The 13999-nt window shown below is 36.5% G+C and overlaps 1 protein-coding gene across 4 annotated transcripts in view; it reads right to left on the bottom strand.

The window, feature by feature from the left end:
• HLCS (holocarboxylase synthetase) overlaps positions 1-13999 on the bottom strand; it is a 127260-nt gene that overhangs the window by 55808 nt on the left and 57453 nt on the right. Inside the window, exons 7-8 of one of the 4 annotated variants that reach the window (XM_056329954.1) lie at positions 12065-12131; positions 10484-11666 (exon numbers count right to left, since the gene is read on the bottom strand). The exons of the other annotated variants lie outside the window; for them this stretch is intronic. Coding sequence (XP_056185929.1) covers positions 11517-11666; positions 12065-12131 — 217 coding nt within the window. The 3' untranslated portion in view covers positions 10484-11516. Of the gene's footprint in view, positions 1-10483; positions 11667-12064; positions 12132-13999 lie in introns of those variants that run through there. 4 annotated transcript variants of the gene reach the window in all.

Raw genomic sequence — 13999 nt, forward strand, 5'->3', positions numbered from 1 at the left:
AATTTGACACATAAGGGAAGGGCAACATGGTTGAAATGCCCAGCTCCCCAGTGGCATCCACTCTTTTACTTCCTACCCACTCCTACAGGGAGCTGACTATTGAGACTTGGTACTGGAAATATACATTGTAAATAACACCACTACTGTAAAGGAAACTTATACACAGTCTTGTCTAAAAAAAATTATGAAAAAGGTATCAGATGTCCTACACTGTTTCAGATTTGGCAGGTTCCTGTTTTTGTGATTTTTCTGGCAAAACCTCGATTTTTGAACATTGAAAACAGTTCTATACTTTTTACACACTAAATAATTTTAGTACTCTCAAACCTCCATCCAATATTTTTTCCTTAAAATAAGAAATGTGTTACATGCATCTTCAGTGTCCACAGAAACTAGAGGTGGGGGAAAAAAAAAATGGCCACGGTGAAATCTTCAGTGACATACATGATGGTCACAGAACATGTTCTCACTGTTTCTCCAGGCTATACCGTGAGATTTCTGAGAGCATAAATCATTTCAGATGACTTATCTATAATCTAAAAAATAAAGCTTAAATACAAAAAAATCTGATTCTCATACATCTTTAATGGAGGAGAAGTTGAATGGATAAGAATTTGATCCAAAGGATATCTACAGGATTTTATGTATTTGTTCACATAAAAAAAAATACGTGCAATTTTTGAATTACAACCTGGTATACATATGGAGTGTGATCACTTATTGATAGTGTCTATCAAATGAGTTCAATACTCACAGATACTATATTACATTAAAAAAGAAAAGAGGAATTACTCAAAGAATGTATTCCTTTGATATTAGCACAGCACACACTTCCATTTATTGATAGTATTCATGCAAACTAAACAAGGAAATATTTGATAAATCTTAGTGGAATTCTAAAGAATATTTCTGTGTGCTGTTTATTACAAAACGACATTTAGAATTAGTTCCATTACAAAGTCACAGGTGCCAAAAGCACTCAAATGAATGCAAAATGTCAACTGCAAAACAGCTTCCCAATGATTCCTATGAATAAGTCTGCATTTACCGAGGATTCAGCCTCCTACACCCCCTGGGCACAGCCATACATCTTTCCCCTTTAAAGACTACATCTAAAAGCTTAGAAGCACTATGTAAACACCACACTGAATTCAAACTTGGCAAAAAATCTTTGGGGTTTTCACAATATAAATCTTTCCAGTCTTATTCTAGGTATAAGAATGTTTTTACTTGACAATTTTAATTAAATTTAGATTAGCCTACTTCAAAACAGAAGGCTGGCAAAACCAAGCAAGTAAAAAAGTAAGGCTTTTTCTAAAGAAACAACGAAAAAAATGTTTTAAAAACTGAACTGCATATATCATTTACCTACAGAGTACTAACTTTACTGCTTATTTTGAAAAGATATTTTAATAAGGAAGGAGAGACATTGGAAATTACTTGCAGTAGTTAATATGCAACTCCTTCATTTCATAACTCTAAGCATCAATGAAAGGATCTTCACCACATTAAAAAAAAGGAAGTGGTTTGCAAAAGTGTCCCTGTGCATCAGCTGTTTTTTTAACTATGTTCTCTACTTCTACATTTGCCTATATAAACAATGAACAAATGTCTCTCTTGCGATAAGTCAAATATGTTTCTTTTTGGCATCTTGAGAGAAAACCTGTTTCATTACTATCCGCATGATTTCAGGTCCACATAAAGAATAGGAAATAAGCTGGTTTACATTTTGTCCTTGGAAGGAAAACAGGACTTGAGAGATTATTCAAGTTCTTTTAAAAAAAAGTAATAGTACATCTGCACAGTCATTACAGAAACTGAACTTAGAAAACTTTGTTGTGGAAAATGAGCTTTTGTGATCAACACACTGGAATGTTCTTGAGATTGGTGCTACTAGCAGAAAACAATAATACATTCTTGTACTCTCTTCCTAATTTGTTACACAATCAAAAAATACAGAAAAGGAAAGATGTATAAAGTTTCTTTAATTATTTTTTTTCAATGCAGAAACCCGTAACACAAACTGAAATATAAAGGACTATCACTAATGGCAGCCCTGGATATTTCCTTGGTTGGAAAAGGCAACAGACCCCTGACTCCTTCTACGTCTGGCAGAAACCACCATGTATTGTGGGACTGTGAGCCCAAATCTTTCACTAACTGTATCTGTCTAAAAAGCTCTGCTCTCCTAACCTTGCTTCCCCTTATAACCGTAGAAAATCATGGTCACAATAATACTTCTTAGTAATATAGCTTCCATATGAATAAGACTAGTGCCTTGGTAAGCTTGATATCATTGATCTAAGCATTGATTTAACATAGAGGTAAGCTTGCAAAAGATGCTTGGACACATTTCTGTAATAACGTAATCCTTCACCTCAAGTTATATTCCACAGTTCAACTGTAGCACCATCAGGGGATGTGACACTTCATAAGAATCCCCTTTCCCCAAATTCCTCCCGCCCTTACTCTCAGGAAGGGAGAGTTTACAATGCTTTTACAGCCTGTATCTATGGCACTATCCAACTGATGTAGCTAAAATCCAGGCTATTCAGACAAACTCCAACTGATGCATAACGCAGTCTTCACTTCACAGGCTTGAAAAGACATGGGGGATGCTGTAGAAAGCTCCTGTACTTTGTACAGGCTAGCAGCTGCTTTGGGAGCTAGCAGAACACTTCCAAAAAGATTCTTCTCTTTGTAAAAGGAGCTATTCCTCTGTCAGTGACTTATCTCCAATGAGGTCCACATGGAAACAACTGGAGTGGAAACTTTATTGGCAGCTGTGCACAGCTCTCCCCCAGTTGCATTTTCCATATTACATTTTATAAAGTAGGAGTTAAAGAGTAACTTTCAAATTGTAGTTTATTTAAAAAAAATGAAGCCATGAGAGCTATGAAGGCTGGCAACCAACACAAGGTTAAAGCTGAACCTTTACCCTTGCAGACTGTCATAACAATTTCTTTGAAAGGAGTGCTACATAAACTGAACAAGCAGACAGGTTTTTGTGTTCTCACATAAATGGAAACTATGTCATATAAAAGAACTTTAATGGGCAAATGACACTGGCTTTTTTTGCAGCAGAGTTAAAGATTTTCTTCCTTTCATTTTTCCTTTTTTTCCAGTTGAAACACACATTCTATCATGCATAAGAGCAGCACAAATGGACAAATGCTATCTAAAGTTTCAGCTGCACACAGTATTTCATATTCTGTTTTTTCACCTTCCACTGCATTTTGTCTAGTGTTAGTGGATGTATCGGTACTGTAATGCATTTTTAAAGACTTCACAGGGAAAAACTATTACATTACTCTGCATTTGGTGGAAAAACTTTACTCTTTACAAAAGAAATGTTGTAGAATTTATTAAAACAAAAGTGCCAATAAGATTTTACTTTAATACCTGAGGGAGAAATACGATCATCTGCACCAATAAGAAAAAGATGCATGCACTAGGTGCTCTACTAATTACAACTGCTTTGGTGGGCAATATCATTGGTGAAACAGATGTTAGGGACCTATTAACAAAAGTTTTTCAAACATCTGCTTACAATTTTAAGGCAATTGTAAATACAGCACAGAAGGTCAATTGGGCTCATTAAGGTCTATGTGCAAATCTACTGCTGCAGGTTTCTTTTTAGCTAATACTGACTTTTTTTAACAGAGGAAATAGAGTTTAATAGCAACTTGTGTCAATTTTGATTGTGATTTCATACAACAACAAACAACAATTGCATGCCCTATGCTTCACCAAATAACCCATTTTCCTTCCTCTTTTTCCTCTCTACCTACAGCACACTGCCATGGTTCTATGAGGTGAAACACAAGGTAAAGGAAAGGTTATAAATTGGGCAATTATACAGAAATGATTGATTTTACTTTTAAACACCAATTATGAATCTTGTTAGGAAATATTCATTTGTTGGACCAGAGACAAATGAGTTTTGATTACAATGCAAGGTTCCAATATGCAAATTATCCTTAACTGGAGTCAGTAGCCTGCTTAAGTGTCAGAACAAGGACACTGACGTTCAGTAGGTCTAAAACATGCCATTGATTGGAAATACTCTTCATCAGTCTTCCTTGAACTAAAACAAGCCAGTAACAGTGGTTTTGGATGAACTGCTCAAGATGCAATCCCCTGGAGCTACAATGTTTCCATTGCAGTTGTTAATTAGCACTCCAAAATTCAGGAACACTAACTTGCACAGGAGTTTCCAAGATTGGTTCTTGGAGAAGACATCCAGTGAACTTGCTACCTGGAGTTACAGCTTGAACTAACCACATGACTGCACTAAACTAGACCTATAATAGTCGGATTTCTGTGAAAAGGGACCAGTTGTGAGTAGCAACCTGCAGCTGAAAGGCTTCCTGAACCAACTCAGTTACATTCCCAAGAACCTGTTTTCCACCTGGAACTATGTGCATTATACAAGGGAAAAACTCTTTGTAATAAACAAACCTCAAAGATTTTAACATAGAGAAGACATTTGTGGAAAGGAGGAAAAATGCTGTAATGTAGAGGTCAGTCACTATTAAAATCACAGTCTGTATCCTTATAATATTGTTCATAAATTTGATGGCAAGTGCTGATCTATTAAAACCCAAACTTAATTATTTTGTAACATTTTATAAGCAATTTAAAATTACAATTCTATTACTACCTGTCATAATTCACTACAGGAAAATTAATGATTCTACAGTAAAATTGCATTTGAAAGCTTCTGAATTTCATGGCTTGCACCACACATGAAGAAGATTCTACTTTAAGTACTTTGCTGAACATTTTACACCAAACCCCACCAAACACTAAACAGCACCTTCAACTATCAGTAGTAGTACACAGTTGAAATAATTAAAAATAAAGTAAGTATAATATAGATGAAAGTGTAAAATTTGTAAAAGTTCTTTATATCTGCAACCTTGAAGCTGTGCTCATATAGATCTGAAAAAGTAATATGAGCCCTTCTTGTCTAAACAACAGCTAAATCTGAAAGCAAACATTAGACCTATCAGAAAACATTCCCATCAATAAAGACTTGTCTTTACACAGCTTGGCCCAATATTGCCTGCTTTAAAAACTTATCACCCTATCCATCTTCTCTGTGACTTACTAGAAAGGATATTTTGAATGTCTTACAAAATTTTTGCCAAGCCATTTTCCCTTCAGCTAGCATTTAGAAGAGTCTAAATGGACTGTGGATTTCTTTATTTCTTGTAAGGAAGTGAGTAGCTTAATTTTGTAGGGCTGAGGAGTCTGGAGATCACCACTGATAATCTGTAAACTAAGCTTTTTGATTCCTCTGTTTTTTACCTTCAAGTTAAACTTATGTGAGCTGAATGTCATTAATTATATACTTGATACTGAGTAAGTAATAGAATTAACATTATCCTTTGTTTCTAAAAATTCACAACCCCACTGTGGCAATTCAAGGGACTTCAGGTACATTTCATACCAGAAAGGGAAAAGCCTAGTGACATGAATTACACCATCTCCAACCTTCCCTTCAGAATTCAGACCATTTGAAAAAAAAAAAAAGCTAACCTGCCTTTACTTGTAGTGATCAGGATATTTTTCTTGCCTGGGGAAGTGAGGGGGGAGAGAGAAGAGAGGGGAAGGAATAACATTTCCTAATAAGAACACAACTAGGGGCACCTATAAAAAAAGACTTAGGAAAAGAGCTATCATTACCATTTCCACCAGTTTTTAAATTCCTCATTTCAATACTGATCGAACTTCACCTATGCAACTTAAAACATGATGCCAAAGAAGCTAAAATCCTCTAAGATCCTAATACTAGAAGTTAAACGAAAAATGTGCCCCTTCATTATACCACTTGTATTCAATGGATATTACTCAGAACCACTTAATTAAAAAATGCCAAACATATACTTCCAAATCAAATCCCAGAAATCCCAAAGAAACTGGGTGTGGGAAAAGCAAGGATCTAACCAGCAAAAAAAACAGCATAAAGGTAACACTGATGATGAAAGGATTTGCTTTAGCTGAGGAGGACATAAAAGATGAAGTTCTTCAAAGACCATTAAGTATTCACCAGCTCACTGCAAATTACACTAAACACTTAGTAAAGAAACATTTGGCAGATGTCAGCAATATGTAAGCCAAACATGTTCCTTACATTGAAGGATAATGTAACTACAGAGAGGGTTTGTTTTGGAACGATTTCTATAGCACAAAAATAATCTGGCCTCGTCTCCTGGCAAGGCTGGATTTACCAAGGAAGAAACAAGAGAGAACCATGACTACTTATGTGACAAATCCACATTTCTGCTGTTTATATATTTAATATCACTCCTGAAATAAGATATTACACACAAATTTGGACAATAACATTTAGTTTTAAAAAAGACTGCAACTGATCTTTGAACACTCAAATATTTTTGTAACCTCTTGTTTTAACAAGTGTAGTATATACACTACTGCATACACACAACTACTTTCTAAAGTTAAAGTCTTCCATATTTTGGATTTTGCTATTTCACTATTATCTGTTGCAGGTTTGGAACTACATACCTAAGTGTGATTTACAAAGTTAAAACAGAATCTAAACCCAGTGAAATCTGTGGGATTTCTTCTCCTCTCAATCTCCAAGTAGAAATAAGTTTTTGCAGAAGCGCACAGGTTCATCCCCACAGTTATTAGAAAGGCCAACTTGAACATTTAATGTTAAAATTAAAATACTGTTAGGTTCTACTTAGGAAAACTATGCTTAAAGACAAGACAGAAAGGAAGGCATCTGTTTATAATTAGGAAAGATATCCTTGGCATAACTGATCAGGCTGTCAGTAAGTATCACTGCTAGGTAAAGCTTTTAGACTTCTTTTGCAGCATGTGAATTTCCTAGAATCAAGTCACGTCCTTATGGCTGATGCAGTCAGTACTCCAAGACTTTATGTGCACAGAAAGCTAAAAGCAGCAATTGAGATTCATGTGCGATTCCCAAACTTGCTTTCACTAGTGATCTCAAGTATGTGTAAATAGTAAGAAGTACAATAGTGTTGTATGTGCTGGTTTGAAACTAGTTCAGAGAATCTACACAAGCTTCACATCCAGACTGCCTTCACTGTACACTTACCTTACGGCAGATAAAGCACTCCCTCATGTTGGTATTTTGACTAGGAAAGACAGCAAGAATCTCTTTATCCCCTCTTCTGTTGTCGTTATACGTGGGTTTGAAATCTCTAGTTCTTTCCTCGCCACCTTCTCTAATGTCAGCAGAGCATCATTTGCACCAACACACATTTAATATGAACTAAATCAACAGATTTTAAAATAGAGGGTCCACCATAAAGGAGTAATACAGATTTGCCCTGTTTCGAATTTTTGAAATAAAGTGACTGAATTTTAAAATTGCCAAGTTATCTGCTACTGTCACCTACACAGCTACCAAGTTTCATGCAGCTTATTGAGACATTTAATGAAAATGCTATTGACTTTTACCATCATAATACTGTTATCATTTTAAAATAGCAAGGATCTAATCCCAGTAAAAGAAAACATCTTGATAGCTCCGGTACTCTGCTTATTACATAGTTGCAAGAGTGGCAGCTTCTTGAATAAAATTTCACAACTACGAGTTATCTGGGATTAAAGCAAATAAGGCAAATTTCTATTGTCATACACAATCCTTTGCACAACTCACAAACATGAGATGCAAATGACAGCTAGAACTATGGTGCTTGAACAGTAACACACATTTGTGAATGCCAGAGAAAAGGGAAAAATAATCAGGCTTTCCCTCACATACGCAACACATACAGTCCCTCATTTCCCTGGCCCCTACAGAGCACACAGTCCTTCACTCTCACCTCAGTTAGATGTCTGTTCAAGTTCTAGTTCAAGCTTCCCAAACAGACTCATCTGGTAACAGGATGACTGAGTTCTCATCAGCTGAAAATTTCACTCTTGCTGAGGCTGACTAAAATCAGGCAGGTGAGTTTCTGTTGCTTATCAGCTGGACTCCCAGCCAGGAATACAGACACTTTGAGAAGCTCATGCAAGGACTAGCTGTTCAAACAACCAAATTGAAATTACAGCCCACAAGTCTCCATCGGGAAAGAATCAGCAAGTGGACACAACATCTTCCAAACAGAAGACAACCTTCTCCTGAGAAACACTCTTAAGATCATGAAAACAGAGTTTTAACCATTTACACCAGTCTGAATTGGGACTGCAGCTAGCTGTTCATTATGGCTCTTGAAATGGCTGATCTGCTACTACCTTAGGGCAGCTGAATTTCTCAGAATTAGCTCTTCTCATACATAACTTCATCAATGTCAACTCTATTTATGTACCCACAAAAAAGGCATGCTGGTTGCATCTGACAGTTAAAAGACTTTTCTGTTCAGTTAGCCACATTTTGCCAGAGAACTAGACAGGTGGTTTCTTTGGCAATCTGCTATTTTTCACTGGGCAGAACTTCAAAATGGTGGCCCTCATCTGTGACATTCATTCCCAAAAAGGACATGTAGCGTTCATGTCACAGTAAATGAGCAACAGCTATCACACATCAACCTTTAAATTATCTATCAGGAGTAGCTGTGCCCAAAAAGGAAATATTGCATCCCTAGCAAAACAAACCAATGAACCACCCACATGATCCAGCACTTACCCGACGCAGTGCAAATGAAATAGTGGGCTACAGTCATCCAGTCACCTAACCACAGTAAGGAAATATTGTTTCCTCTGAGGAATTCTTTCCCAAGGTCTCTGTTTAAGCACTTCATACTTCCATAATTCTGTCAGAAGTACTTGGCAGAAGCTGTAATACAAACATAATGAATGGCAACCCTTACCAGATTACAAACTACAGTCTCTGAAACTTGGGCCTCCAGAGACATCTATTTTATATAGCAGTTTTGTATGTGTAGATATGTATCCAAGTGGAGCTGGAAGCTACACTTGCCAGAAGTACAGTAGCCGCTGACTATATTCCTAACTCTAGGCATCACTGCTATTTGAGCACATTTCAGGGGATATTGCAACAAGATATAAGAATTTCAGGCAGCATTTCACAATGCCCAGAGTGTTCCCTGGACCTGTTACCTTTTCCTTCAGTAGTAAGTTCAAGGTGTTGTCCCACTTGACTTGGTGCATGAGGGATTTTCGGGATAATTTACGAACAGAATTTTAAAGCTGATGAAACTAGAACTAGAACATTTAGAATGATACTTGGAATGACCAAAGACACATATAAGATACTTTGAGAAAGCTTCATTTATTGCTTGCAAAACCATGCAGAAGGACTGCAGAAATCACTCCAGCAGTGAGCAGTGGCAGTTTTCTGTGACACCACTGTGGAATTGAATTAGAACCTGTTACCAGAAAACCCACTTCAATTAGGTGGGGCGTGGGTCAAAGGGTACAATTTGTATTCCTAGCTGAGCTTCCAAGGCTTTCTTCTTGCTCATGCTTCTGTTGTGCCTGACACAAATATTTCATTTATATCAACAGTACTGTTATCCTTTTGTTGTCACTTAAGTGCAACTAATCAGAAATCTCCTACGTTAAAAATCAAAAATCACCTGTTTTACATCCTCTCAGTGCTATTTTGTACAATCCACAGCACTGTGGGTCTAGAAAGTATGTATCATACTGCATTCTATTAAGGAAAACTCATACAATGTATTTTTCACCATGCTCTGCAGACCTCTTCCCTTCACATTCACATAAACTTTTGGTTTCCATAGGGACCACATCTGTTACTTATGGCATTCCTATTCAACACTTGCAGCATAACAACATAAACACAATATAGAAATATGCTTGCCAACCATTACACTCAAATGTAAAAGGATGTACCTTTGGTTTTCTACCTTTTCATCTCTGTGATAAGATACTATGCAAGAAATTACTTTTTTTCGCCCAAAACATTTATACTTGGGCTTATTTTGCAACTTCAACATCCTGTAACAGACATACAGCTATAAAATCTCCCATAAAGAAGGCAACTTGTCTGATATCACTTAGAATCTGAAAAGCAAATTTCATTTTAGTTATTTTTAAGCTCATTTTGAAAATGAAACCTAACAATTCAAATCCTCTTAAGTGCTGAAATAACATGTTATTTTAGCAATCCTCTGAGTTATGTTCTGTCAACACAACAAGAAAGAGCTCCCACAAAAATTTTTCAATTTTAGCCTATCACGAACCTCATGAACCAAAGATGCATGGAGTTATAAGAACTAAAGGATGAGGAGCAACTTACTTCTTATTTTTCTTAAAATATGTTATAATCCAACTGTACTGGAAAGTTGTAATTTGTCCCTGAAAACACACAGCATAATAGTCACATGTTAAAAAAGGGCTGGGGAAGACCCTTGAAAAGCATTCTAGCTAGTTTACAAAACAGAACTAATCCTGCTCAAATCCCAAGCAGAAGGAAAACAGAGTAAAATTTTTTTATCAACTTATTCATATAAACATAGGAAAGGGATGCCTTAAAACATCACAAATCACTTCCTAAGATTAAATTCTGTTGTACAAAAGACTAGAAGTAGATACTTAACTCCTTTCAGAAGTCTTCATGTGCTTATGCTATTAAAGTTCACAACTGCAAATATATTTCATATACTCAAGTGATTGTGAGTAGATTCTAAACCAAAACTCTTCTACCAGGTGTATTTGTTAAAAAGGTAATATCTACAAAATGAAAATAAATATATTTAGAGAGCTAGTGCTTTTTGTTCTGGAAGCAAAATCATAAAGCGCATGGAAGGGAAAGAAGAAATTACTGAAGAAAACCCAAGCAGGACTGTTAAATTCCCACATTAGGGAAGGTCAAATTATACATACTTTCAGTTCGAGCCTGTAGCCTCGACTTCTACATGTAGAGCCTGCTAAAAACAGTTGTAGATTTAAAGAAAAAAATGAAGTTGGAAAATGGCACAACTATGACATGTAAATTTAAGCCCCACTCCTGTACCAATTTCTACTTTGCAAGTATCCTTAAAGCCACACACAGCCTCAACAAAAAGTTATGTGATTTGACAAGCAAGTCAGTCTTGAAGCAGCAGCAGGAACACTGCAGAGAAAATGTTATACCAACTACTTTATGGCCAGTACTATTTCTGGCTTTAATTTATGAGTCCATTTCCATGCAGAACTGTTGTACCACCTTAAAAAGAAGGCTTAAAATTGTGATATGCAGTTAGATGGGGAAAAAGAAAAGGGGGCAAGGCAAGGGGTTTCTAATTTCAGAAACAAACAAAAAAATGCAAGCCAACTAGATTGATCACTGTCACCCAAAAAAAGAAGCTGCTCCTGTCCTTGGGGACAGGATAAGGGCCTCTGTTGTTAGAGGATCAGATCACTTGTGCTATTTACTTATACAAGCTGCGTAAGACCGTAGACTCCTGAACGGTCAAAAGACTAAGGACATGGATATAGTGAAGAGCAAAAAAAACCATGAACATATCATAATTTCTTGTGACAAAATTTTCAGTTGATAGAGGTGAACAAGCAGAATTGAACTTCTTTTCCACTGTAGATCATACTCACCGATTATGGTCTGGCAGAAGAGAAGCAGTACAGAGAAGAGGAGAAATTTCAGGAGGGAAACAGGTTCTAGTCAATAGGTTTTGACAAAAGACTGAAACAGTTATACACTCATGATTATGGATGGGCTGAATCTGAAGAAGAAAAATCTGTAGTAGAAATAAATCAGGTATTCTGAGAATTTCTTGATTTGGCTTGAAACACAAAACCTTAATGTGAGCATCTGCCATACAGCTGGTGCTTTAAAACAAAGTAGGTAAAATCAGTGGACGCAAAACTAGCTCACATTTTCTGAAACAAAATCCAACTCAGAATATTGGCAAATAATGCAGACACCACACATATCCTAGAAACATGAATATCAGTGTTTCAAAACCACCCTCCAGAATGTGTTCACACAGAAAAAACCTACATGTAAATGTAACTAATGCTAGGAAGACCTAATACACTATGTAATATGGTCCAGTGCAGAAATCTACGCACAAATGGCATACACACCAATAATCACCTACTTAGGAAAAACCACATCTAGGGATCATATTCCTACCTTTCTTGTAACGAGGTGGGTATGAGCCACTGCATAAGATGGAGAGATGGCTAATGTATTTTGAAACCTGAAAACCAGAACGAAGCACCTCAGATTTACTAGAACACATAAAACTGAAAACACAGACTAGGCAAATACTTCTGCCTTACAGCTTGTTCCCCTGATGATATTAATATCACACAATAAAAAGAGACCTTTAGAAATACTGAAGTACATGACTGATTGAAAACAAAACAATTAAGTTTGAGACTTTTTTAAAAAAATTACAGTTCTGAATATGTAGCCTTCGAAATTTAGCTCTTTTAGTAATTATGTGGTTGAAGCTTGTTAAAGACACACACAATATGATTTTTTTGAATTCAGCGTTTAATGGGGAAAAAGCACCGTAGTTTACTGAAGAGCAGTTCATTTGTGTCACCTAGCATTGTACCAGATGTGACTGCCAGCTGGCTCCACAGCAGCTAGAATGGGCAAGCAGTCCCAGCAGGCCAGCTTGCAAAGCTGGCTGGCATCTCTCCTGTGAAGCCCAGAGTAGGGTGCCTAGAGCACTGTTGTAAAAAACCCCAGCGTTCTCTTCAACCAAATTAGTATGTGAAGTCTCATATGCCAGCATCCATTAGATACAGAGTAAAACATGTCCATAAAACGTTCAACTGAATTACCTTTACAGTACAAGAAAAAGTGAAAAAGAAATTATAGCACAGTTTGACTCTTGGTGTTATTTTTTTACATTTTATTCATCTCTGATCTAGTACTTGGTAATCTGAATTTACCTTAAGCTTTCCTTCTATAGTTACCATCACTGTAAAAAACAAACTTCCCTATTTCCAAAAAGGTTTTGCTAGGTACTAGATAAATGCAGCTGCAGACCTAGCCAAGCCATTAAGAGAACCTAGCTCCGGATCCACTAAATGCAATCTCCATTTCTACACTTCTTGTTTTAACACAATCTAAAGATTTTTTTAAAGGAAGTGAATGAAGTGTGTGTTTAAAGTTCAGACAGAATTCTGCTGAGGATTTTAATTAAAAAAGCTCCATCTCTAGAAAGCCTCCCTGACATGAGTTAGGAGAACAGTTAAATGGAAGGAAAATTTACATACAAAATCTTGAAAAATCTAGGGTTATCACACTTTATGAGCCATGTCTAATTTGTATGTGGCACATCTGGTATAACAGATACGATATACAAGCAGGCAAATATTTGAAGTAGTAAGTGTTTCCCAGTGTTAAAACAAACACCTCAACACTTCAGATTTTTGTTCAGCCATTTTTCCACAGTGGGAGAGGAAGCAGGGAAGGAAGGGTACTTATCTACTTACCTACTGTTACATTCTACCACTTAGGAATTATCACTCACTCACCAAGATTTTTGGTTTCAAATCCAAGTAGAAAGTGTTCCATTTCATTTGGTTCATGTTCACAATATTTCACTGCTTAACTTGGCAAAACATCAAAATACAACATTTTCACCCTTCTTAACCTCTCCTGTTGGCACAGCAGTTTATTAAAGCTAATGCCTCATAGCAAATTACCATTTTCCCTCTAAACCAATATAATTCTGTTGTCATGAACACCCTGTATTACAGCTTCACCCAACTGGAGAATATTTGTTCCTTCTTCGCAGGTAAAGGGCTACAGTTTCTGTTCAGTTATTCCCCAGTTACTATTGAAATATAATTTGTCAATGACTAAATATCATCTGTTCTGATGACCACTGAATGCTGAAATGTCCAAATAGTATATTAGATGAAAAACAGATTATCACGTAGAATCCTAATGCTCCAATTATCTGCACTTTCAAAACCACCTACCATACTTTCTATGTCCATGCCATGTTGAAATAAAAACCAGAAGAGTCTGGAACAGTAACATACCTTCATCAAGGAGCTAATGATGACCAGCAGACATTCTCCTAGACTGAATTATGTTGTAGCC

This window comes from Falco biarmicus, chromosome 2, assembly GCF_023638135.1.
Source record: "Falco biarmicus isolate bFalBia1 chromosome 2, bFalBia1.pri, whole genome shotgun sequence".
NCBI lineage: Eukaryota > Metazoa > Chordata > Aves > Falconiformes > Falconidae > Falco > Falco biarmicus.